Here is a 25,529-nt window from a genome sequence, read left to right on the forward strand (position 1 = left end):
CTAAACTGCTTCAAATCTTCTGTAATCTATCATTTTATAGCAAAAGTTGTAGTTTTTTTTAATGGTGGCAATTTCATTTTGGAATTCTTTTCTTCACCTTGTCTCTCCTCTAAAGCATTAGGGTAAGTGGCTCTAAAAATAGACTGTGCAATGTCAACATTCTGGCGCACCATAAACAACCTGGATTAAATTATCCGACCGCTGTTTCCTCTCCGAGCCTGTGTGCATGTGCGTCTGCGTGCGCCCGTATGAGCAAGGGATTGTCGGAAAGACTGTTCAGTGTATGTTTCGCACGCCTCAGTTGCAAATTCCAGTGTGTCGACGCTCCTGTAAAAACCTACGTCGTTGTTATACTTGTGCTATTTTGCAAGAACGTGTGTTGATAAGGTGCCCAACTCCAGACTCAGTCAATCCACAAGAAGAACTACTTCCAGTCACTGACCCTCCTACTGTAATAACACAGAGGGTACTTTCTGATGATTTTTTTTTGCGTCATTGTTCTTTCAACATCAACAACCTGACCATGGAAACAGCTATTAAGCAATCATGGCCAATAAAACTGTCAGACGTTGCTTTTTGTGTAAACCATTACATCTCCGCTTTTGTCTCTGCTTCTCCCTTCCATGCTTCCCCCCCCTCGCCTCTCTGTCCACATCTCCCTCCTTAAAAAGGCATAGCGCAAGACTCATCTGCGCAGGTTGCCCTACACACACTCACACACACACACACACACACACACACACGCCTCCAGTGGCACACATGCAAATCATTAAAGTGAAATCTCAGTTTGAGCAAAGGCGAGGTTATTCAAAGGGCCGCTTCGCTGATTTTACACATTAATTTCAGAGCACGAGATTTGTCGTTCAGAGTTTGCTCAGCTTGGGAAAACAGTTCATTTTTGAAGTTATTTTATCATCATGCAGTAATGGAGCTGAAAGCTGGGACCGATTTTGATCATGACACAATGAGCATTATGCAAGAAGGGACAATTTGTACTGGGCATGTGCCCGGGCCTCTGGAGTCAGCCGAGAATCTTTCAAACGGGTTGAAAAATGACTTGAAGCACTCGTTTACATGGGGTTTGCCTACATGTAAATACAAGTGTCACACAATCAAGCTTGTTTGGGTGTTCTGTAAAGTAAATCAAATCACATGCTGGATGGAAATGAAGTAATACAAATATGAAGCGTAACCCGCACTTTCGACATGGAAAGCACACTCCCAGCGGCTTGGCAGTGTGTAAACTTCACAGGAGACACAGTCAATGGTGTTGTAATTGACAGCGAGCGCTTGTTCCTCTGCGATCACCTTGTCATTACCCAATCAACAGAGCGCACCTCCAACAGAACGACCAAAAACATGCAGGAATCAGGAATGTATCTGTCAGAACGCTCTTTTTCACAAATGTTAAGGATTAAAAACTACTCAACTTCTGACTTAAAGTAGGAACAAGGATGGCACGGACACATCTGAATATGCACACTTCCTGTAAAGATCCTGTAAATCTCCTTAATTTAAGAGATCTGGATAAAATGTGGCATGCTTGTTCGGTTTGCATTTAAAATCCACTGCATCTGAAATCAGCTACATTCAGTACATTCCCAACATACAGTCTTTGTTTACACTTCATTTCAGGATTTTACTTCACACCCAGCGGTGTGTGAAACCTCCCAGCAGACCAGCAACACTTCTTGGCTCACTATTTTTACAAACACTCTGAGGCGCAATAACTTCATGGTCCAGATTGTGCTAATGACTCCAAACTGATGGCCTCATGTTATCCTCAGTGGGCCGTGGCAGGGGAGGAAAACAGCATGGAAAATAGAGTTACAGCGGTGGGAAACTCTGCTGAGTGAGAGCTTCTCCACATCTCAGAGAGGAGGAGAGGGAGGAGAAGTGTGTGTGTGTGTGTGTGTGTGTGTGTGTGTGTGTGTGTGTGTGTGAGAGAGCACGCTGCAAGAAACGGAGAGAGTGAAGCCGGGGCTGTTCTTTGTAATCGGAAATGATGGGAGAGCTGTTTAAGGGCCGCACGGTCTTGACCCTGTGACTGCTTGCAGTCGTGAGAACCGAGTCCCGGGCCATGTGTCCTGAAGGCCCTCACATCAGCACACACGCGCTGCAGCACGTACACACACACACTGACACTCAGCGCGGCAAAAATACATATAAGCTCAGACAGAGGAAGAGACAGTCAGTCCACAAAGAAGCAGGGAAATTATCATACCTTTTCACCAGTGTACATGGACTTGTGCCAACTATGCAGCCTATAAAGCCCCCCCCCCCCCCCACCCCCCACCCCACCCCAACCCCTGCTGAAAATAAGTCGCTCAAGTATGTTTTGTTAAGGATTTCATACGCTGCTCCTTCCTCTTATTCACACTCAATTTCTCAATTTGAAGCCTATATGAAGACAAAAGCCCAACCAGCCCAGCGATGATGACAGCAGGAGAAAAAAAAAAACAGGATTTTTAGAGAAAAAACTATCCGTGCACTTCATTGCACATTTTTTGGGAATTACTTTAATCCTTAGAAGAGTTTCTTTAGCTTTCCCAGAGGTGCTTTTTGGAAGGTGTGACTCTCACAAGCACTAAAAACAAAGAAAACGTCCAGGTGGGAGAAGCCTGATCCCCCCCTTCCCCCTGTTAATTACCCACGTGCCCTTGGGCAAGACTGAGGTAGCTTCTCCAGTTGTGGCGTACGGGTTTGATACTGGACAGCTTCCAGGTGTAGATGTCACTGCTGGGTCAACATTCCCTCTTCATAAATCTTCCAGTTGGGCTTCACCATCTCCACACGCACATCAAAGCATCACATGGCTGCATTTCAGGTGGTCAGGTAACTTTTTTGGGTTCAAAACGCAAAACGTGGGCAGTTTTTACAATCTGGCTGTACTGAAAGGAGACTTTCAGCACATGTGTCTCCTGCCATGCAATGGATTTGCTTCTAGCAGAAATAAACAGTGTGTAACGTTAGATGATGCCTTTTTGCTGTTGTTCCAGGAGCTGTCATTTGGACTTGATAGTATGTAGGTCAAACGAAAGGATGGAGTTAGATGGCACCTAAATCTTGTTTAATAACTTTCCTGCACCCATGAGAGAGATGAACTTTTGTAGACATATGTTAGCAAACATAAATGAGTTGTGGCTGTTTGCTCAAACTCTTCACTCCACAAACTGTCACCCATCTGCCTTCAGGATGACTGAATTAAAACCACAGAAGAAGACAGGTATGCACTGCTCTGGAAGAAAAGTTGACAAAGTTTACCTCTGATTTCCACACAACGTAAGCTTGAGAGCTGGACGGCTGCACTTTCCTCTGAAGCCACCTCCGCGGGGAGAAGAGCGTGCCGGTGCTCCCGGACGGCGCTGCGCCGGGTCCCCTCACCAGAAACGGTAAATCCCCGGCGGTATTCCTTTTGGCACGCTTCACTGTGTCATAGTCAAAGTGGAAGTTGGAGGATGGAGAAACATCCAAAGGTATGGAAGGAGAGGAAACGGACGGGGTTATGGGCTCCTTTAATGTCGGAATCTTGGTGCGTAAAGCCGGTTTCACAGCCAAGCGCTCCGGGGACGCACCTGCGTCCGCAACCGCCGCTCCGGAAAACGATGCGCCACTTACTCCCTCGGTCCGGGTGTCACAGTGTCTGATGATAGCGGGGTCCAGGCTGCGGGTTTGGCGTAGCCTCCGTTTGTTTATGGCTTTGGACGCAGGAGAGGAGCAGGAGAAGACGCTGTTGAGAAGACCCTGAGCGGCAGACATGGCTCCTTATTCTGGATCTCACATCAGCGCAGGTCAAGGCGTCTCTCTGAAACTCCCCTTCACCGTAAGACACGAGTTCAGCGCTTCCCCATTAACTGGAAGGTCCAAGCGCAAGCTGGTGAGGAGCTGGAATGCATTTGGCTGCAGACGCTGCGCAAAGTGGACGAAGAGCAAGTCTTCCTCTCCTCTGCTGCGTTCCTCTGCACGCTGGTCATTCCCAAACTGGATTGGAGTGAGGAGACAATTTGAGAGGGTGTGTGTGTGTGTGTGTGTGTGTGTGTGTGTGTGTGTGTGTGTGTGTGTGTGTGGGAGGGGGGTTCAGAAAACCCAAGATCTGTGCTTGCTTACTGTATGTTTTGCTTAATGCCAAAATATTGTATTATAGAGCACTTGGATTTTTGTTTTTCAGCTCTCCAGGTGAGTTCTCCATGGCTCACCATGGCATTTGTAAATGACCCCCAGATGATTGTCAGTGGGTCATCGCTCATTTCATCCGCCGAAATCCATTCAGAAAACCACCATTTTATCCTCAGTGGCCAGAATTTACACCTGTCTGACACTTTCAACTTTGTTTTCTGTTGCCCTTTTCATAAAGATGTGGGGTGAGTGTGAGTTTCTGTCATTAATAAGTTCATTTTCATAGAGGTAATTAGGCACGTAGATTAATCAGACAGGCAGAAGGTCATGCACGCAGACAGACCTGATTTACCCAGGGATGAAAATAGACATATTAATCCTTGTCTCTCATTAATCCACCTCGCTGTCTGGGAATAATAGGCCTATCAGTGAAGCCTGCTGTGTGCTATAATTAGCTAAACAATAAGTGAGCCATAGGATTAAGAGCCAATAGCTTTCTTTATACACCGGTGCAAGAGGCTATAGTCCAGACATTTGTTTACACAGATGCTTGTGCAGGAGCTCAGTAATTTCAGTGTGTTAAAATGGTTGTGTGCATTTGTTTAAAGTGGAGAGGGTAAGTTTGAGAGAGACCGAGAGGGCAGGATGCATGTGTGGCCCAGAGTGTGAAAGTATGGGAAAAATGAAAAGAGACAGCAGGAGTCTGGAGAGGAGGGTGCCGGACAGCTGATAAAGGAGCTTATGAAGCTGCGCCGCATGACACACTCACACACATGCACACAACACAGCACGACATGACACTGATAACAGCTGAGATAGATCTGACCCTTCTAAAAACAGTCTGCAGGGTAAAAGAATGAGACGCGGACTGAGCAAATAGAGACAAGCAGGAGTAAGTGAGGGGAAAACATGATGCTTCGCTTTAGTTTGTAAAAGGCTTATGGAAAGATGCCAGCACTTGAGGCATTATTGCCCTGAAATGTGGCCATGCTACTCCACTGTTTGGAGACAAAGCCAGAACAGTAATATAGAATAATAGTGTAGAATTGAGAACACATTATACAAACATACATCAAACTTTGCAGTAAACCCTCGCAGCACCCTTCACTTTTTGCTACCTTTAAGCTCTTCATCCTGTGTTAAAGACAATTTGTGCATTCCAGGACTCGTGTTACTAATCTGTAACCATGGAAAACATTTAATGTGAAACTGCAATCATTTGACATGATATATGATAATATATAAGATGGAACAAAAGAAATCAAATCACTTGAAAGCCTAGATTTTAAGTGTGAAACAATAAACAAATGATACAGGGTTTATTTTTATCCGTTCAAGACAATATCATTATGTGTGATGGAAGGAGGAGGGAACAATATTACCAACATGTAAATAATCAGATGACTCAACTCAGAGATTGGAGAAGTAGTTGAATATGTTTGCAAAGCCACGCACAGTCTGGACCCTGGAGCGATGGAACCAGCCGAGATTTCACGTGTTCCTGGCTTCACATGTAAACATCCCCGTGCTGTATATATTTAAGAGCAACCATATTTTTCCAATAGAGGAAGATTAGATTATTGAGACATGGTGAATTTTCTTTACTGTATTTTGCCTCAAGGAAAAGGATCTTTTCCTAAACTATGTTAACTGATTCCCAAAAAAAAAAAACATGTTTCGCTTCCCGAGGTATAGGGTGCATGACACCCAGGTTGCTGAATTTGTACAGAGTGGTTTAGATTAGATATTTAATCTTAGAATAAGATCAGCAGAGTTATTATTGAGGCCATTTGCAATCATGCCCGCAGGTTCTTCATAATTTTCATGTCATGGATCCCTAAACAGACACAGATGTCTTTCCTCACTGGTGAGAGCCCATGCAGGACATATTTTTTCACAGGGATGTGGAGATTCTAAAAATGGTATTAAAATATCTAATTAAAAGTGTGATAGCCACTGGTGAATTACACTGGAAATCTATTTCACGTTTGTAAGGTGATACATGGAGTCCTGTCAAGGGCTGGAGGCCTGTGAACATTAGTTTGGAAACCTAATCTTCATTATGTCCCTCATACACGTGTTCAACACAAACATACTGGTTTTGGTCATATACTTACATCTTGTGGCTATTTCCTGAAATTGCACTACTGCTATTTCCTGAAATTGCACTACTACCGGGAGAGAAATTCAAATTATTTTTTCCATGACAATATGCTTGATAATATGCTTAAAGGAGGCGGACGTTGGAGAAGGAGAGAGATCGAGACGGATCTTCCGACAGATGGTCCCTGCTGTCTGTGTGTGTGCTGTACCGCGCCGTGTTTTTGCCCTCCGTGTGACTCGCTGCTGTGTACCATCGCCACTTGTTGTGACTGAACTGTGACTGCCACCGTCATTACCATTTCCCGTGAGAGTTTCATCATCCCTCTTACCCTTACCCTATGGATTTGTGAGTACTAACAGAACAAAACCAAAGTGCACGTGCTTTTATTTTAAGCTCAGTTGAGTGAAACGGCCATTGTTGTTTTGGGCCTCACCGCACCCGAGCGTCGTCCACAGGCCTGCAACGGGTTGAACTTGTGAAGTGTATTTCAAATGAGTGCGTGGACCCACAGGTATAATACCGAGTTTGAGTTTATTGTGTATTAAAATTGTTGTATTTTTGTATAACTGAAATAAGTGTAAAGGTATCAAATTAAGGGTTCTAAGAAAGAAAAAAGTTTTGTGTGAAACAGAGAAATTAAAGGGTAACTGTTAACTAAAATCTCTAACAAAAGAAAGGTTAACTTGTCATTTTGAGTTGAGATCAAGGTGAAACCAGAACAAGAACTTGTGAATTTTTATTTTTCATACTTCTCTATGGAAGCTCTGAAACACGGAAGCTCTGAAAGGCAAGGTGGAAAAAAAAAATAAAACGGCCAATGTTTAAGTTTATCTCATACGTACGAGATACTATCTCGTACGTACGAGATAACTCGCAATTATTTTTTTTTTTTCACTTTTCCTTTCAGGGGCACTGGCCAAGCTATTTTGGAAGAAAAAAAAAATCTGAAACGAGAGGTTTTACCTTCTCAGTTACTTTAACTACAAATATCTGCTGTAAACCACAATGGGACTGAGAGATTTCTCCATAAAATATTTCTTTCACATAATTTTATATAGAATTATGAATGAAAGCTCCATGTGACCACATGTAGCTGTTCCGCCACTGACAGTATGGCACGTCATCCAGACTGACCCGCCATGCAAACATATTTGTAATCATTTTTATCAGGTGTTTGTCTTTTTCAATCGATGCGTTAAAGTAGTGGGCTAATGCACGTCATGTAGCCTACTGACCAAACTTTTCGTTTCAGATTTTTTTTTTCCCTCCAAAATAACTGAGCCAGTGGCCCTGAGATAAACTTAAACATTGGCCGTTTTATTTTTTTTTTCCACCTTGCCTTTCAGTACGGAAGCTCTGAAAGGCAAGGTGGAAAAAAAAACTTAAACATTGGCCGTTTAATTTTTTTTTTCCACCTTGCCTTTCAGAGCTTCCGTACTGAAAGACTTTTTTTTTTCCACCTTGCCTTTCAGAGCTTCCGTACTGAAAGGCAAGGTGGAAAAAAAAAATAAAACGGCCAATGTTTAAGTTTATCTCAGGGCCACTGGCTCAGTTATTTTGGAGGGAAAAAATAAGTACGGAAGCTCTGAAAGGCAAGGTGGAAAAAAAAAATAAAACGGCCAATGTTTAAGTTTATCTCAGGGCCACTGGCTCAGTTATGGCTCACGTCATGTAGCCTACTGACTCTTGCGACAACAGATTTTAGATTCAGATCGTGGTCGATATGTTTTTTTTTTGTTGTTGTTTGTTTTTTTTACTGTGGTAACTAAGTGCCGTGCTCTGATTGAGTGGACGTGCATTAGCCCACTACTTTAAAGCATCGATTGAAAAAGACAAACACCTGATAAAAATGATTACAAATATGTTTGAGCCGCTTGCCGCTCACTTTTGCATGGCAGGTCAGTCTGTATGACGTGGCATACTGTCAGTGGCGGAACAGCTACGTGTGGTCACATGGAGCTTTCATTCATAATTCTATATAAAATTATGTGATATAAATATTTTATGGAGAAATCTCTCAGTCCCATTGTGGTTTACAGCAGATATTTGTAGTTAAAGTAACTGAGAAGGTTAAACCTCTCGTTTCAGATTTTTTTTTTTCCTCCAAAATAACTGAGCCAGTGGCCCTGAGAGGCAAGGTGAAAAAAAAAATAAATTGCGAGTTATCTCGTACGTACGAGATAGTATCTCGTACGTACAAGATAAACTTAAACATTGGCCGTTTTATTATTTTTTTTCCACCTTGCCTTTCAGAGCTTCCGTACTTTTCATAGTGCAAAAGGCATATATTTCTTTTATTTCAGTCAAGATATTTTATTTGAATTTATTTAACTTCTGTTAATAAATACCTGAGAAAGGATATGTTTGCATTTAAAATACAGTTGTGGCGGTCATCATTTTTTCAAGTACATTATTAGAGTTAAATAAAAAAAGTTGTATTTCCCTACAACGAGCCCAGGCCCAGTCTCATTGTATTGCCCACTCTAGTTTTATTTTCAACTACATGTGACCTGGGTTACACACATTACAAAGCACTTTATACACTATGACATCTTGCTCTTCCTCTTAAAAGAATAGACTACATGACAAACTGTGTCTCATTGCCTCGCCTCTTTCAGTATCCTATCTATAAATGAAGATACAGCCCGGGAGGCGTTTGCTCTGTTTGCCTCCAGCAAGTCCTGCTACAGCTCAGCACCAGCAAAGCATGGTGTGATCACCAGCATGGAGGCATTCAATACCTACAGGGTGAGAGGATGTCTGTGCATGTGTGTGTGTTTGGAAAACGTGCTTGAAAAGCATGTAAATGAGTAAAAATGATAGCTTGTATAATAGTTTTAGATGTTCACTGAATAAGCAAAGTAAATGCCTCTAGATCATTTAATATAACCAGAGAGAAAAAGGAACTGACTCCCACCTCTGCTTTTTTTAAGTACCGCCTGGAAACCTTCACTGAATCAAGATCTATGGAGTGGAGTCAGGAGCCATACCGCGGTACAGTGCTGTTCCTCTGCATCGGTTACATGAGTTGAATTCTCTGTCTGTTGCTGTCAGTCAGCGGTTTAGTGAAACTGATAATTGATTTATTTGGATCAGGCCAGTCAGTGGATGCCCGCACCCAACCACCTCCAGGGCGTTGGGATATTCCTGCTCGAACCCCCAGCTTTTTCGTGGATGACAGACAGATTATCAAGGTTCCCCACACATCATCTGTGAAGGTAAATTATATAACACGTGTCTGGAGAACAAAAAACTTTTCTAATTGCTTTTATAGATTTTCCCTGACAAGAAACATTTCTTATACAGTCCTGTCACATTTGTGTGGGAGTGGGAAGAAAACCTTGCACAACCTGTGCTGGTGCTGGCAATGTAAGTACTTTCCACAGACTTCACTGAAACGGTTACCTTTATCAGGATCATGTGATCACATGATTTCTTTTCTTGCTGCTGTCAGAAAGTTTGCAGGTTCTGCAATGGATTTGGTTACTGCCCCGGAAGAGTTCCATGCCACTACTGCAATGGCGGAGGGAGGCAAAAGTAAGCGTTATCCATTGCATCTCATAGATTTCTAATGAAGTAAAAGTGACAGTGAGTTCAGTACTAGTGTTTGTGCTTCTCCTAAAAGATAGCTTCTGAATATTGCTCTGTTTATAGTTGCAGCCACTGTTACGGACAAGGATCGAACCTATGTGGCACATGTGGTGGACAACGGTGGCTTCTGGTCTACATCATCGTCATTGTGAAATGGTGCCACTTCCTCATCTGTCAAGCATGTCTGAAATCTTCAATACTTCTTATTATTTTTAGCATGTAACAGCTGTAAAAACAAACTGGATTTCTCCTGTTCTCTCTGTACATTTTCAGGACTAACAACATTGATCACTATGTTATGGAACAGTCAAGTGGACTGCAGAAGGACAAGCTCCGCAAGGTTTCTGGCAAGAAGCTTTTCAGAGACTCTAAGCACATGGTAAGTTTCTCACTTTCTTAGGGGGCACGAGATAAAGGTTTGGGACGATTATGGTTTCTTAATATCTAAAACATGCAGGTTGCTTAGATTTAGTTGAAAAAAAAAAAAAATGCGTGGGGGTGTTTGTATGTGTGTGTAGTTCATGCCACCATTGCATAAATCAGTGCCCCACTCGGGCCATCCTGATCCAAAAAGTCTGGAAACGCTACAGGTGTATAACTACAGTTATTGTGTTCTGGGCTCTGATTGTGTGTGTAAAGATCCCTCTTTGCGTAATATTTTTCCGATTACTCTGTGCAGGTGGACCCAGTGGTGGGCTTCCCTGTCCCATCAGTGGTGAGGGCCTCAAAGTGCCTGGTCAATGAACACAAGAGCGAATTCTCCCAGACATCACGCATTCTACAACAGGTACTATTTTGATGTGAAATAATATTTTGTTAATGGCAGTGGTGGAAGAAGTAGTGATATGTTTTACTGAAGTAAAAGTAGTAATACCACAGTGTAAAAATACTTGTGTTAGAGTAAAATGTCCTGCATTTCAAATCTTACTGAACTATTTCAAAATATACAGTACTTAAAGTGCCAAAAGTAAAAGAACTCATAATGCAAAATGTCTCATTTCAGAAAAAAATATATTAATAGATTACAATTATTGACGGGTTAATGTCTACTGTACAGTACTAAGACAAATGTACATAGTTGTATTCCACTGCTTGTTAATGCATTAGATCAAAGCCTAACTCTGTGTTAATGTGTTTTTGTAATGTGCTCATATTTGCTTTCTCTCTCTGCAGCGTCAAACCATAGAGCTGATCCCTGTCACCAAGGTGACCTACTCATGGAAAGGGAAATCACACCTTTACTTTGTTTATGGGAATGAATCCAAAGTTAGTGCAGATAACTATCCTGCCACCTGCTGCTGCACTGTAATGTAATTACAATGGTTGTGTATGAAGGATTTTCCTGACCAGATCATTGGATATCTAAACAATTCAGTTTTACTCACAAGTCAGTTCTTCTGATGGGGATTTCTCTGACGTGTGGCCAGTTTTGACCTCATTAAAATTAAACAGAGGCTAACTACTGGTTAGAAAGTCATTTTTATTGTTGCTTTCCATTTGTATGCATGTACCTCAGAAACAAATTACTTATTGATACAATATAAACCATGATCATGCAATATTCCCTGAATCATAACCTTTTTGCTCTCATGTGGCAGCAGATATTTTTTAATTATCACTGAATCCAAATATTTGATACTGAATATTATTTTTGCAGAAGTTACATTTTTTATATACTAAGTATGTTAACCTAAACCGTTTGCTCTCACGGCAAAACTAATAGTTTTTTATGTAACTGTAAATCTGTAATTGTGTGTGATCTCGCAGGATAAAAATGTGTAATACTGCCTTTGTATTAATTCAGCAATTTGAATAAAGGATATTTCGCAATGTTTTGCTGTTGAGTCGTTTCGTCATAAAAAGTGGACTGTTGCTTGTGAAATGACGTAAGGAACGTGTTCGCCATAATGATAATAAACCGTGAACACAAAGCTACAATAAAGCAAATTAAGCCTCGGCTTTATCAAAGTGTTTATTAACTTGGGTAAAACAAATGTAGTTTCCTTATCATTATCCAAACCTGCACATACTTTGTATTTTTTCTTTAAGTTGTCCCATTTTTTTTTGGCCTGTTGGGGCTCCACCTTTCCCTCCAGGCCCATTTTTTGCAGGATTGTTCTAAACATGAGAGAAGCATGACAAAAGGTAAACACACAAGATCACATTATCACAGATATGTACAGATTCACAAAAAGTGACATCAGGACGGACATAAAATTCCTACCCCCACCCAAAAACAACATTCATTTAATGTGATCCGAAGATTGTATTTGTACTTTGGTCTTTGTACAAGATTTGGGTTCATTTATGTAACTTTTCCATAAAAATACAGTATGTACAGAGAACAAATGGCCTGCTTATTTATGCCTCAACAGTTACCTCCATCCGAGTGTGGCCGTGTTTTTGGCCCCTGTAAACAGATAGTCGTTTTGACCACGGAGTTTAATAAACTCCTCCGTCTGCTCCTTGCTCCCTACAACAAAATGACATATAAAGCATATTTTCCGTTATGTCAACAGACAGAATTATCGTGTGATATAATAACGACAATAACAATAATAATGCTCCTCAAGTTAACTCTATAACTATATTAACTGTAGTCAATCCAAACGTTTACAGTATTAACAGCCTAGAAATACTGCTGGGCTCACAACCCATCGTTAACGTTATTTGTTCATCTGCATTCAGCTTTGGGGGCACAGATGCGCCCGGACAGCTCCTGTCGCTTGTAAGAGGAGCGACATGTAGCCTATTATACAACTTACGAGAACAAATTCACCTGATGTGAATAGCTTCACAGTTACAATAAGATATTAGTTGACATCCATTTGAGCTCCTGGCGTTAAGCAAAAACCTGTTACTTACATTTAAATGTGTATTCTGCACCGCTGCTGGTGCCGGTGCCGGTGTCGGTGCTACCGCTGCTGTTGGTCGCCATTGTTAAAAACAAACAGAAAGAAAGTCGGTGTGCAAAGCATCTTGGGATATTGGAGGCCGAGAAGGATAGTAGCGACGCATCCTCCGAATACAGGGAAAAGGAGGACGCATTTGTCGGCTGCATTTGGAGGATCCTTCGAATTTGGACGAATTGGGACAGCCTTCGCGCAACGTTATGACGTAATCGGCCTTCAAATCCATCCTCCGAAGGATGCAGCCCCTGAATTGGGACACACCTACTGTTTTTGGTCATATAAACTGTGTCCCAATTCAGCGGCTGCATCCTTCGGAGGACCCAGCCTACCCGGTCTCCGGAGGCTGGGTCCTTCGGAGGATCCTCCGTCGGCCGCATCAACTATCGTTAAATGGGACGGTCCAGCCTTCGGAGCATTTCGTGATTGCGTCACGACGTCATAACTTCTTCCCTCCTAACCCGGGAAAAACACACGTACGGGGTGCAGAGATGCGCCCGTACAGCTCCCATCGCTTGTAAGAGGCGCGAAATGTAGCCTGTTATACAACTTACAAATTCACCTGATGTGAATATCTTCACAGCTTCGCGTCGGACGGTTCACGCCTCCGCGTCGTCCATTCATTTCTGATAATGGACACCTCGAAGGGCGTTATCCCGCTTATACCATGGTCACTTACGAAAGAAATAATATTAAGTCAATTATCAATACGTTAATGTTTTTTTTTTTGTTTGTTTGTTTGTTTGTTTTTTACCGTTAAAATCGACTGAGTGGGCTATTTAATATCGCTCGTTGTGACGCGTTGCCAAGGTAACCGGCTCTGGCCACAGAACCTGCAGCTCGGTCGGCGCAACTGTTATATTAGACCTAATCAGTGGAGGGAAGTGACATGATTGCTTAACGTTATGTTACATGATACAAAGTATCATTTCAGAGGGCAAGTGCACCTCTTACCGCTTGTGCGTGTCCAGAGGATGATGCCAAATTTTGTTTCAAAGACTCAAAGTCCACAGATAGTTTCCTAAATCATTTTTATTGCAATAAATATTATCCACCATTCACTCTGATCATAAAATCACTCATGTTGTCTCCTGTCTTGCCGTTGTGTTAAATAAACTGTGAAATAACGTATGTTGTGAGTTTCTGTTGCCACGGTTACCAACTAGCGTTTGAGCCAGCGCAATAATTTAGAACAATCAGGCGTAACTTGACCGGAACTTTTTTATAGTTGTGCTAGAACACTTTTTAACGGACACCCTGCAGGCAATCAGAATCGAGTATTCACCCAAAATAAGATATTAGTTGACATGCGAGCTTGTAACATTTGTAAGTGGACAGTTTTGATAAGGCTAACTTTTAACTGAGCTCCTCATATCAACAGTTCGCCATTATTAAAAAAAAAAAAAATCGGTGCGCAAAGCATATTGGGATATGGGCGGCCGTGAAGGATAGTAGCGACGCATCCTCCAAATACAGGGAAAAGGAGGACGCATTTGTCGGCTGCATTTGGAGGATCCTTCGAATTTGGACGAATTGGGACAGCCTTCGCGCAGCGTTATGACGTAATCGGCCTTCAAATCCATCCTCCGAAGGATGCAGCCCCTGAATTGGGACACAACTATACTGACATCTTGTGGCTATTTCCTGAAATTGCACTACTAGTACGGTGTCCGCGAGAGAAATTCAAATTATTTTTTCCATGCTGCCTTCACAGTTATAGGTAATGTACCCCTAAAGTTGTACATCCATAAGTGGCTCAAAAAAGCAACGAAATGGCACACTATGAATGATAATGGTAGGATAGATGTACATCGGTGTCTTTCTCTGGCAGAGTGCAGCAAAATATCCTCACACACGAACATCATGGAAATAAGCAGTTAATGAACTCTTGAAATCTTGGTGGCTTTTCATAAATGTTGACCCTAATCTGTAAATTGTCACAGACTTAATGTCCATGCGTCTGACATGCATTCTCAAGCTTGGTTTTGAAATGAATGTGTTTCGACTGTGCACAACCACAGCCTGGTTTATGCGCATTCCCTGAATGGGAAAATTACAACGACCTGTGAAGGCAGCAAGACAATGGTTGCATTTGCCCTCAACAGCGCCATCCCTCCATCGTCTGTTTTTTTTGGTGGAAGAGAAGACACTTTACAGGGAAGTGTTCGGCAATGAAAGGGTTAAGGAGGTTGTAGGGTCCAGATCGATGCCCCCTCTCCCACACGTCGCCATGAACAAATGAATTCGCGGGGAATTAAATATCAATTTCACCAAGGAGAAAGAGTCCTGTGCTTTGAACCCGACCCCACCAAGGCTAAAGTGTTGTATGACGCTAAGGTAATGTTTTACGCAAGTAATTTAGCTCTTCGGTATTTCGACTCTGTAACGTTACAAGGAATAATTTATACTGGAAAAGCAAGGTTGTTTCAGTAAAGTTTGGGATATAGGAATCGACCATGAAGACCACTTAGGCCTCCGAAAAATAACGTTAACGAAACGTTTTCATGTCACGCTGACTGATTTGTTGAATTGTTTCCGGGTGCGTTTGATTTGACGTTTCTTGTGCAAGCTTGATATAAGGAAAATTGGCGTTAACTAACAAAGACAATTTGTTTATTTGTAGCTGTTAGTTAATCTCATCGGAGCCTGCAAGGTGACGCATTTCAGCCAGAAGTAATACTAATGCATTCAGTAACGTTAACGCATTTTAATTAACGTTGGCGCTATTTAAGAAGACAGTGAAACAGTTAACGTTGTAGCTGTGTGGCTATCACCCAAAACAGTTCAATTCCAACACCCAATGTTAATAAACAAACGCACCACCGTATCTCCCCCGTTAGCTTGACCAGTACTAGCTTTTGTAATGTTAATGCATTAGTTAACGGTATTGCTGGATAGCTATTTTAATGCCATTGAATTCTATTCAAGGAGATAATGTGCTCCAAGCAGACAAAATGTGGCAGCTGAGTTTGAGTGTTATTTCTTGTGTGCAGTGTCGTTTTTCCTAGCTGGCTAGTTAGCTAGCTAATGCTAGTAAAGGGCATTTGAGAGTACCAGTACGCTTTCTAGCTTGGCGTGTGCTAGCAGATGTAAGCTAACAATGAACTGTTTATTTGAATGTTGCAGTGATACAAGAAGCGACAAGGACTTTATTTAAGTAGCAGTAGCTGAGCTAGAAGAATGTAAAATACCAATGTAACGTTACGAGTATAAGTAGCATTCTGCTTGCAGTATGTTTGCAGCAAAACGTAACGCTAGCTTTTTCGATTGGGGATATGTTAGCATCATTTTAGTGTCATAGCTGGTCAATTTGATGCTAAGCTAACGTTAAATGAGTGACATCGTGTTGTGTATTTAGTCCAGATTCTTCCGATGTCCCCAACTAACCTTGCAGCATGAAGACAGCTTAGGCTTCCAGTTACGAGCTAAACTACAAGTTAAACGTATTTTACATCATATTTCATAAGGTTAGCATCATAATTCATGTGTTATTTTGTTCCACCTAATGTATAATCTAGAACCAGGACCATACTGCATTCACTAAAATCATGATTTGCGAAGGGTTACTAGTGACTGCAGCTGACAGAAAGTCTCAAACCATGGAAATACTCAGAGAACGTGCTGAAGAACAGTCCTTGCTGCTGAGTTGTTTTTGAGTGGAAGCGCGGGTCATCAAACCACATGAGCCTTCAGCAAGACTGTACTTATTTTGTGTCCACGTTGCAGGTCATTGATGTCTTGATAGGTACAGATGAACATGGAAGAAGAATCCCAAAATACCTGATTCACTTCAACGGTTGGAACAGGAGGTAATGTTGATATTATCTAACAATAGATTTACTGCCACTTAGTGTTTATTGTTGTAAGATCTTGCATTCATCAACTCGTAGAATGATGTAGCAATGAAACGCTGCTGTCAAACCACACAGATGTTTGTATTTTAGTTTTAAATGTGTGTTTTTTGTGTAGCTGGGATCGTTGGGCTGCAGAAGATCATGTCCTAAGGGACACAGAGGAAAACCGTAGATTGCAACATAAACTGGCTCGCAAAGCTCTAGGTCGCATGTAAGTTCATATTACGGTCATTCATTCATTCATAGAGGTAAATGTCATCAAAATTGAGCGTATTTTCTTGTATCACTTAGGCTTCTCCGAGCAAGAATTTAGAGTAGAATCATTGAATACGCTTTGTTACCTGATTATCAGGTTATGGAAAAGTTTTATTGGTGATTTCAAACAGGCACAATGCTGTTAGTGAACATACTGGCACCTGTAACGAAAACCTCAGGTCCAGTGAACTGCAGGTCATTGTCCGCTTTGGATCCACGTGTTTTGTATTTGACCTTTCTATTGTGTTGTTCTATCTTTCCATGTCTGTTTTGTTTTTTTTGCCTGGCGGTAGGAAGAGAAAGGGATGGGCGAAGAGGCGTCGTCGTCAGTCTGGTACTAAATCTTCTCTGAAGACTCTCCCTAAGGAGGACGACAGTGATGACGCATGTGAGAAATCTTCCTCCGTCTTTGTGTTTCGCTCCCAGTCTCCCATAGCAATCAACCACATTTTTCCGTCTCTAGGTTTGATTTCGTCTTCAGAGAGCAGTGACGGCGACGATTCTGACCCTGAATCTTCAAATAGCGGGGACAGCACCTTCTCTGAGGACATCAACAAAATGGTGAAGTGGATCAGTTCAGTTTCGCTCTCAGACAGACGGCAAACATGAGTTTTATGACTTCTGCAGAGCATGTACCTGAAATTCCATATCATGTTTGTTCCAGAGGGTTGAGCCGGACATTAATGTGAAGAGGGAAAACGAGGAGAAGATTGTGCATGTTGACATCAGCATCCCCGATGTTCTGAAGAAGAAACTGGAGGATGACTGCTTTTACATCAATAAAAGGAAAAAGGTACATGGAGCAGAATTTAAGCAGTTTCATGTTGATTTTAGCAACTTCAGAAATGTACTGTAAGGACTTTCACTGAGTGCGTGCATCACATTTGCTTTAAGAATAATTCTAAGTGGACAAACATAGGTCTGATTAGCTTCAAACTGGGATTTCTGGAAAGCATGGTAAGATATGGGTGCCGGAATTGAATTGACTTGAGGCTCAACTGTGATTGACCATGTTTTCCCTCTCCTAGCTGGTGATGGTTCCCTGTCAGACGAACGTGGTGCACATCTTGGAGTCCTACGTGAAACACTTTGCCATCAACAAGGCATTCATGGCCAATGAGAGGTACCGGCGACAGCAAATCAGCACACAGAACAGCAGCCCACAGCCAGTCCCTCCGGAGAAGAGGTGAGTCTGCACACACTGTGAACAGAGTCTAAATACATGTTAGGTCAGACAGTAATTGAATATTATTTGTCATCCTTTCTGCTCATATTCACAGTCTGGTTATTCATGTATTTACAGTATAATATGATTCACTGTTCCATGTCTAAATTATATTAAAACTAAATTGAATTATTTCTGATTTCCTTTGTTTTTCAGTGAGGAGTTGTGTAAGGAGATGGTCGACGGCCTGAGGATCACATTTGACTTCACCTTACCCATGATCCTCCTCTACCCATGTGAGCAAGCTCAGTTCAAAAAAGTCAGCTCCTCCAGACTCTTCCTGACGATCAATGAAAGCTCCCCCTGCTCCAGCAAGTAAGTGTGCCATGGTAAATCAAGTCCCGCTTGTTGTTTGAGAAACCACTGCATGGCTGTTATTTTTTTGCATTGGACTGTTCTGCTCCATCATCATGCTGTAAGCCTTTTCCCTCAATTTCTGTTTGAAGCGCCCAACGAGAGCGCAGCCCGAGCCCGCTGGGCCACAATCCACCCACCCCCCAGTCCACAGACAGTCAGCCAGCGCTGAGCGACATTTCTGCCACCACGCCTACCGCCCCAGCCCCCACCCCAAAGCGCCGGCGTCACCCTGACATGGACTGCATCTCATATCAGTCGCAGTCACTCAGACGCTCCACCAGGAACACGTCTGGAGGAGAACGGCCAGCTGAAGGAAGCAGTGGAGGTAATCAATTTTTACCGGAATCATACAACAATGCATCGCATGTACACGGCCTGCATCTGTTCTGTGTTTAATCAGCCATTTGTGTGACAGCTTATGTTTTGGGATGCATATTGTAACAATGGTTACACTCGTTGAGTTTCAAATGCCGTGTTTGTAATGATCAGGTGGAGGCAGTGCCACAGCGTCCCCGCAGCTCAAACGCCGTTCGGTCGACACCTCGTCCCAGCCCAAGTTCTTCCTCAATCTTGACAGAAGTAAGCCGATACTCCATTCAAAGTTATTACTGTAACTGTACCACTGGTTCCACTCTTTTTTTGGCCATTACTTAAAATTGTGAACAAGTTGCATTCCTTTCTGTTTAGGACAGTTAATATCTGAAAAATCAGTGACTGTTCTCATCCAACCATCCAACCTTATTCTTTTCTAAATAACAGTTTAGTCAAGTCTTTTCAAGGGCAGATCATAAAGTGGTTCCATTTTTTGTCCTCTTTACGGTCTGTGAAGCTCGTGCTCAGCGACTCATTTGATTTGTCATCGCAGGAAAAGCGCAGGTACTATTAATAACAAATGACGGCTCTGTTCCATTGTTAATATCATTAGTTAAACCAGTATTGGGCAAATCAAGATGTACGCAGTGAGACAGGTCTATTGTCCTAATCACATTAATACCAGAATAATGCATTTCATGAGAAATTAAATATAATCATTGTCAGTGTTGTGGCAACTTATTGTTCTGTAATAACCATTTTGGCCCAGTAGATGGCGTTATCTCCTTTCTTCTCTTCCACATTGTTATCCTCTCCAGTGCTCAGCAGCTCCACTTTCAGAAGAATGACTTGGCTCTCTGAAAACTTTGTTGCATGCACGTCATTCTTACTGTCAGTGGTGTATATATCAGCAGTGACAAGCCACACAGCAACACGTGATTCTTCTCTGTCCTTACCCAGAAACCCCAGTGCACAGTGGCTCATCTTCCCCGTTGCCCTTGACGCCAAGCAAAGAGCGAAGTGGGCCTTTCTATGGTCTGGAGAGCCGGAGAAACAATGAGCTCAATGAGGTGATGCAATGATGTGTGATGAACGTGCTGTTAGCTGGAAGGGTCTGACTCAAGGACACTAGTGCCTCATCCACATGTACACAGATATCTCTTAAAACAGAGTTTTTGCTCCTTCATCCTTCAAAGGTGAGAAGGTCACACACCAAAAACTCAGTTTTTTCCCATCTGCACATCAACACTGGAAATGAAAAGGTCCATTTTCAGTGACCTAAAACCACGTTTGTGTGTGGACGAAAGGCCAAAATGCATAGAAAAAGCTGCCTGTGGACTTGGCACAGGAGATATGCAGAAAGAAGTAGAAAGTAACTGAACAGGAATAGTCAGACCAAGCAAAACACAGAGTGTAGATGAGTGTTTGGTCCTTGCTTGCGTTTGATCATTCATTTCTATGGTATTGCCAAATTCACAGTGACCAATCAGTGGAAATGCTGCAATCATTGATCATAACCCTCACATGTCGTCAGTTGTTCACCTGTCACCTCAAAGTTTCTGTGAAATGTTTTTGCTTCACTCTTCAGGTCCTGAGCTGGAAGCTGACTCCCGATAACTACCCTCTGAACGACCAGCTTCCTCCACCCTCCTACCTGTATGGAGCACAGCATCTCTTGCGGCTTTTTGGTAGGTGTCTCGGACCATTTGACTCTCGTTGGTTCGCTTTTCACAGGTGGTTTCAGGGATTGGATAGTGGTTTAGGGGGAAAGGCCCCTCTTATTTTGTGATTTTGATCACATTCCTGTCAGTCTCGCTCAGTGCCTTGTTTTTCTTCCAGTGAAGCTTCCTGAGATCCTGGGAAAGATGCAGATCCCTGAGAGGAATCTCCGCGCCCTGGTCAAGCATTTGGAACTCTTTCTAAGGTAAATGCTCGTTGTGTTCAAATTAAATAGCATTAGAGGTCACAAAGGTGGGGCAATAAGGGACAGAAACTGCTTAATTAAAATTGATTGAAGAGTACAGGTTTCATGTTTCTTCAGGCTGTGCAGATGGCAGAGTAGCAATCTTTAGCTCACTCAGGCCTGAAGGCTTATCTTTCCCTCACTAAAACATTCAGGCATCGTACTGAAACCTCACACACTTCTTGAAAAATGGATTGTGCTGTCAGGTGGACAGAAGCTGTGTGAAATCATGTGTCATTTCCTCGGATAAGTCATTAAAAAGGTGATGCGCTGCATTCAATAGATGGGACATTAACTGTGAACATTCTGCTTTAAAATGCACTTTGCTAATAACCTGCGCGGTTCATTAACCAACGTTTGACCTGGCTATAAGCATTAAAGCTCAATAGCTTGTCAGTGTTGAGCTGTAAGAAGTTCTCATTTCACAAAGACACCTGGAAGCTATTGTTACTGTCTCTCAAACACCCTTGACAAATATACACTTCATGCCTTATGCACAAGTAGCACAGTGAAAGCAAAAGATTAAAAGATGGACCACAACGACAAAATTCATAGAAACACAAAAATTGTGATTGTCAGGAAATTACCAATACACCAAAGTGACCCAAAAACATCAAAACAAAAAGGCAAGAGTAAGTAAATGAGAACATGGAGGGGAGGGAGAGATGGAGTGAGAAAGAGCATGTGTTGGAGGGAGGGAGATGAGTGGGCGTTACACAAGCGCGGGAGTCTAATCTTTAAATCCTCCCGAGCGATCTTCGGTTCAGCCGGTCCCAAACCTGGGGGATTTAGGTCCTCTCATTCTCTAATCAAATGCACGCAGTACCGCCTTCTGCCACCAAGTAGTGCTGTGGAGCAGCACCTGAACTCACCATGGAGTGGGCGCAGGGGTAAACCTGAGTGAAGAGCCAGAGTGACTTCCAGTCCACTCACTCCACCAAAAAATGTATTAAATATAGACACTGGAGCTCAGAACTTGCTGCCACAGAGATCACCAGGCGGTCGTCTGAAAATAGTCCGCATGTGACAGTTTTGTGCAGCCTGAAAGGATCTCAACGTTCAGCTACGTGTGTGATGCTTCACCACGGTGGGAATGAATGGCTCTTATACAGCATGGCCAAAACCTGATGATAACACTCCATGAAAACGCAGTGTCACCAAGAGTATGATGACACCGGTACAACATCTTTGAAGTCAGTCCTGTGGCGCTCGACTGCAAACCTCTGGTGCATCTCTTTCTCTTTGAGCATCGCTCTGCTAAATGACAAAGACAATAACTTGGATGCAAAGAGTGAACTGCTTCAACGTAAATTACTTCTGCAGGTTCCACTTCCTCTGCAGCTGACTAACTACAAGTCGTTAAGACTTGACGTTGATGATATTTAATGCAGAAAACGCAGACATTTCTCCTCAGTAATTAATGAATGTATTCTCCGTGCTGGAGACTCTGCAGGACACTGGATGCAAACTGAAATCGTGGTGTCTTTTGGGAAAGCCTTCATGCCTTTTGCTGTGAAATCAGCCTTGTGGCAGATTGTGCCGAGCAGGGGAAAAAAAAAAAATCTGATTGATGTCGCAGAGACTGAAGTGCAATGCATTCTGGGATTTGGCCACAGTTGATCTCTCACTCTCCCTTTCTGCGCAAGAATGATTATGATTAAGTGCGGGTGTGTGTGTGTGTGTGTGTGTCTGTGTGTGTGTGTGTGTGTGTACACATGTGTACGCACACGTTATGCTGATTTACAATGTGTATGCCGAAAGCGGCTTGCCTTGTGTTATAACTGATCTTACAGCTATGAAGATTAACACAAACTGGAATTTTTGGCACCAAACAGCCCAAAAAATAATTTTCCAATTAAATAATATACGTTGAAACCTGTTCAGTGCCTTTCAGTGAATCAGCTTTTTTTATTTCACAGCGAAGAACTGGGCTTAAATAAAGTTAGTGTCTTTAAAAAGAGTCTTGCTTAACTTTGATTTGTTAGTCATGGGGTTCTCACACGTTCCCCTCATTGTCCCATGAGGTTGTCTTGTTTGTTAGCCGTTGTCAAAGCGTTCTTAAGTTCTCCTCTGATGAGGATAATTTGTTTGCATTGAGATTAGGAAGGCCGGTAGAGCTAAGATGAGATGGCAAGATTTAGAGGATTTGGCCGAGTAGCGGATACTAAGAAGATTCCGGATTAGTTTTCCCCGCTACTGATTAGATGGGAGGGTGGGGGGGATTTTTCACTCTTTCCCTCTCTGACTGTTGGTCGGTCATTCTCATGTTCTCTGTTTGTCTGCAATAGTGATTGGTTCTCTGGTGGTGGTATAGGGATGGATGAGGGGACTTTGTCTCTGGCATATATACCCCGGGCAGAGGTCAGGGGGTCCGGGATTTGTGTGGAATGAGCCACGGATATCTAGGAAAACCAGAAGTGGACGTGACATTTGAGACGCGTTCCTTTCATTGCGTTGTGCTTCACGTGAGCCTATCAGGTCCGCGCCGTTTGTCATGTGACAAACGGCTTATGCTGCATGTTTAATGCGAGGACTGCTGAACATTGTTGGAATCAAAATATCTCACCAGATTTCCCTCTCTCGCACTTCCCACCCTCTTCCCGCCCTCTCTCTTAGGTTCATGGCAGAGTTCCATGAGGATTTTTTCCCTGAGTCTGCATATGTGTCAGCATCGGAGGCCCACTACAGCATGAAACAACCGAGGCCAGTGTATTGAAGGAGATGTCGGCCATTGTGTTTCCTTCCCTTTCTTGTCTCTACCCTGACTGACCCCTAAGCTTGTCTAGACTGACCTGTCTGGGCTTGTGTCCAGAGGACTAAATAGCAGCTCTATTGTTTTCCTGGATCAACCTTTCTTCTTCTCTGGCCTAACATTAGTTTTCCTGCTGTCGCCATGTGCGACCGGTTGCATCGACCATGCCACTAACCCTCACCCATGCTCTGTTTGTGGGACTGTCCTGCATGTCACGCCACCCTGGGCTGCTTTGCTTCAATGCCTTTCTCTGAGGCATGTCGAGTGCTGTGTGTTGGCATGCGGTAACTTTTTGGAGCTGTAAGATTTAATTCGTAGGAGAGGGCAGCTCGTCTGCTTGTCTTGTAACCTGGCCTGCCCTTTTTTAATGTAAGCCGAGGCTGGAACGTTCTCCAGGCTCTCAGGTTTTCAAGGCTGGTCAAAACAAAACCGTTTTGAATCACTCAGCCATAGAATTCGACACAGTCAGCGCTTTCTGACTTAGCCACTCTTCATAGCCACAGTTTTTGAATCAAATGAAATGAAATCAAACTTTAGGTATATAGCACGTTTCATACAAGATAAAATCCAACACAATGTGCTTTATAACAGTTAAAAACAGTATAAAGAAAAACATGAAATTAAAGAAAACCCATCCCTCCCACCCTCCGTATGTCCGTATGCACACCCACAACTACACACACACACACACACACACACACACACACACACACACACACAGTAGTGAGACATGGCAAGGCACAGAGGATCGTGGAAAATGCCACCTTTGGGGCCGTCCACACTTGAGAGGAGGAGTCGTCACAGACTATGACCACAGGGGGTGCCGGCACCTGGGCCCCCCCGACTCCGACAGACAGGTGGACCCCTACACCGAGGTGGGGGAGCCCCCCGCCCAGCCATGCTGAAGGGACCCGGGAACAGCACCCCCAGCAAACATTGTGGCATAGAAGGGAAAGAGACACAGATTGAAAAGCCCTGCGTTCCTGTTCTGCCCGCTTTACTAATTTTGGATACCTTTTTGGGCATTATGTGCTTGTTTGCGTGTTTGGTTGTTTGGTCCCTTTATGTAGTGACTTCCTGTAAGCCCCTCCCACGCAGTGCTGCCAGTGATGCTCATCCGGATCTGATTCCTCTGAAGCTACAGCCAGACTTTCTCTTCTTATCCTGGAGATGCTTCACTGCTTTCGCTGAGCAATCCTAACTTACTGACTCTGACTCAGGAATGTTGTTTTTCCTGTGGATTTAGCAGTTTTTCAAAGTGTTAGGTCCACTCAGAGTCCAGAATTTCACATTTCTCGCTTTGCTTTTCATGTTGTCCTGTGCATGTCTGATAAATGTCTAACCTTTTTTTTTTTCTGTCCTGCCTGTCGCGCTCACTGTGGCCACCTTCGAACAGAAAGGATAAGGCACAATTGCAAATGTGCTGTCTGCAACGTGTCCAAGAGCAAACCATGTGTTATTCCTTCATTTTCACACACAGCAGTGTCGTAATGTCTCGTTCTGATGCTAATCTTTATCAACAGGGAATCTTGAAAAGCAGTTAGAGGCTGCTAGTATTTGCAAATATTAAAGATTGTTTGATACCAACTGGGTTCATCGAGCACCGGAAAGATTAGACAATCACTTGAATGTCTCAAAAGCAAATTTAGCAAGCATTTATGTGATTCACAGCATAACCACTGATGCCAACATTATTTTTGCTGTGGTTTCCCGTCATGACATTGTGAAAATGTAACTGCAAAAAAATACCTGTTGATCAGTGTTTTTTTATGTTTCTTTGCACACCACTGCATCACTCTGTTCATGTTTTTTTGTTGAATTGGTAATAAAATACTTGACAAAGCGCATTCCAGACTTGTTAATACAGAGTTTGCCTCAGCTGTTACATCTGTCAATGCAGTGTCCCATGAATTGCTGTATTGTAACACACTTGTATGTATTATATAATGTATAATAATCTGTTTCTTGTGTAAAGAGTCATGGTTAGTAAATCTGTCTATTTTGTTTAGTTGCAGTACTGTCTGTTTCCCTTAAGTCCTGTTTTCTTCATAGAGTTTAAATAAAGAGTTTTTTAGTTTTATCAGATATACA

General features: G+C 42.7%; 3 protein-coding genes and 1 long non-coding RNA gene across 7 annotated transcripts in view; 2 read left to right on the plus strand and 2 right to left on the minus strand.

Moving 5' to 3' along the window:
- LOC143315877 (rho GTPase-activating protein 6-like) overlaps positions 1-3,759 on the minus strand; it is a 68,324-nt gene extending 64,565 nt beyond the window's left edge. The window contains exon 1 of the mRNA XM_076723402.1: positions 3,265-3,759. Within this exon, the coding sequence (XP_076579517.1) occupies positions 3,265-3,759 (495 nt within the window). The remainder of the gene's footprint in view (positions 1-3,264) is intronic.
- Positions 3,760-3,890: 131 nt separating this feature from the next.
- LOC143315878 (protein SSUH2 homolog) lies at positions 3,891-11,643 on the plus strand. Of its 2 annotated transcripts, none has more exons than XM_076723404.1 (10): positions 3,891-3,991; positions 8,839-8,968; positions 9,154-9,214; positions 9,317-9,438; positions 9,527-9,589; positions 9,675-9,757; positions 9,875-9,967; positions 10,085-10,190; positions 10,491-10,598; positions 10,985-11,643. In XM_076723404.1, exons 1-10 carry the CDS (start codon positions 3,891-3,893, stop codon positions 11,123-11,125), a joined length of 1,008 nt encoding a protein of 335 aa, XP_076579519.1. In that variant the 3' UTR covers positions 11,126-11,643. The 2 variants fall into 2 exon arrangements, with proteins under 2 accessions (XP_076579519.1, XP_076579520.1); XM_076723405.1 differs by lacking the exon at positions 3,891-3,991 and adding an exon at positions 5,003-6,731.
- LOC143315879 (uncharacterized) lies at positions 11,272-13,065 on the minus strand. Its single transcript, XR_013076193.1, has 2 exons — positions 12,677-13,065; positions 11,272-12,284 (listed from the first exon to the last, which is right to left on the minus strand). It is a non-coding gene; the product is annotated as an uncharacterized LOC143315879 (long non-coding RNA).
- A 1,768-nt stretch (positions 13,066-14,833) lies between these two features.
- Positions 14,834-25,285, plus strand: LOC143315946 (MSL complex subunit 3-like). Of its 3 annotated transcripts, none has more exons than XM_076723555.1 (14): positions 14,834-15,057; positions 16,447-16,529; positions 16,690-16,785; positions 17,123-17,217; positions 17,293-17,390; positions 17,494-17,622; positions 17,858-18,015; positions 18,211-18,369; positions 18,501-18,736; positions 18,901-18,990; positions 19,684-19,793; positions 20,312-20,411; positions 20,563-20,647; positions 23,303-25,285. In XM_076723555.1, exons 1-14 carry the CDS (start codon positions 14,959-14,961, stop codon positions 23,400-23,402), a joined length of 1,638 nt encoding a protein of 545 aa, XP_076579670.1. In that variant the 5' UTR covers positions 14,834-14,958; the 3' UTR covers positions 23,403-25,285. The 3 variants fall into 3 exon arrangements, with proteins under 3 accessions (XP_076579670.1, XP_076579672.1, XP_076579671.1); XM_076723557.1 differs by lacking the exon at positions 14,834-15,057 and adding an exon at positions 15,507-16,187; XM_076723556.1 differs by lacking the exon at positions 14,834-15,057 and adding an exon at positions 15,508-15,809.
- Positions 25,286-25,529: the final 244 nt, after the last annotated feature.

Source organism: Chaetodon auriga, chromosome 23, assembly GCF_051107435.1.
Source record: "Chaetodon auriga isolate fChaAug3 chromosome 23, fChaAug3.hap1, whole genome shotgun sequence".
In the NCBI taxonomy this organism is placed as follows: domain Eukaryota; kingdom Metazoa; phylum Chordata; class Actinopteri; order Chaetodontiformes; family Chaetodontidae; genus Chaetodon; species Chaetodon auriga.

Coding starts and splice junctions, on each gene's coding strand:
- LOC143315878 (XM_076723404.1), top strand. CDS start 3,891: ATGCATTTGGCTGCAGACGCTGCGCAAAGTGGACGAAGAGCAAGTCTT. Junction 8,969..9,153: donor AGGCATTCAATACCTACAGG/GTGAGAGGATGT, acceptor GCTTTTTTTAAG/TACCGCCTGGAAACCTTCAC. Junction 9,439..9,526: donor CCCACACATCATCTGTGAAG/GTAAATTATATA, acceptor TTTCTTATACAG/TCCTGTCACATTTGTGTGGG.
- LOC143315946 (XM_076723555.1), top strand. CDS start 14,959: ATGAATTCGCGGGGAATTAAATATCAATTTCACCAAGGAGAAAGAGTC. Junction 16,786..17,122: donor CGCAAAGCTCTAGGTCGCAT/GTAAGTTCATAT, acceptor GCCTGGCGGTAG/GAAGAGAAAGGGATGGGCGA. Junction 20,648..23,302: donor CATTTGGAACTCTTTCTAAG/GTAAATGCTCGT, acceptor CCTCTCTCTTAG/GTTCATGGCAGAGTTCCATG.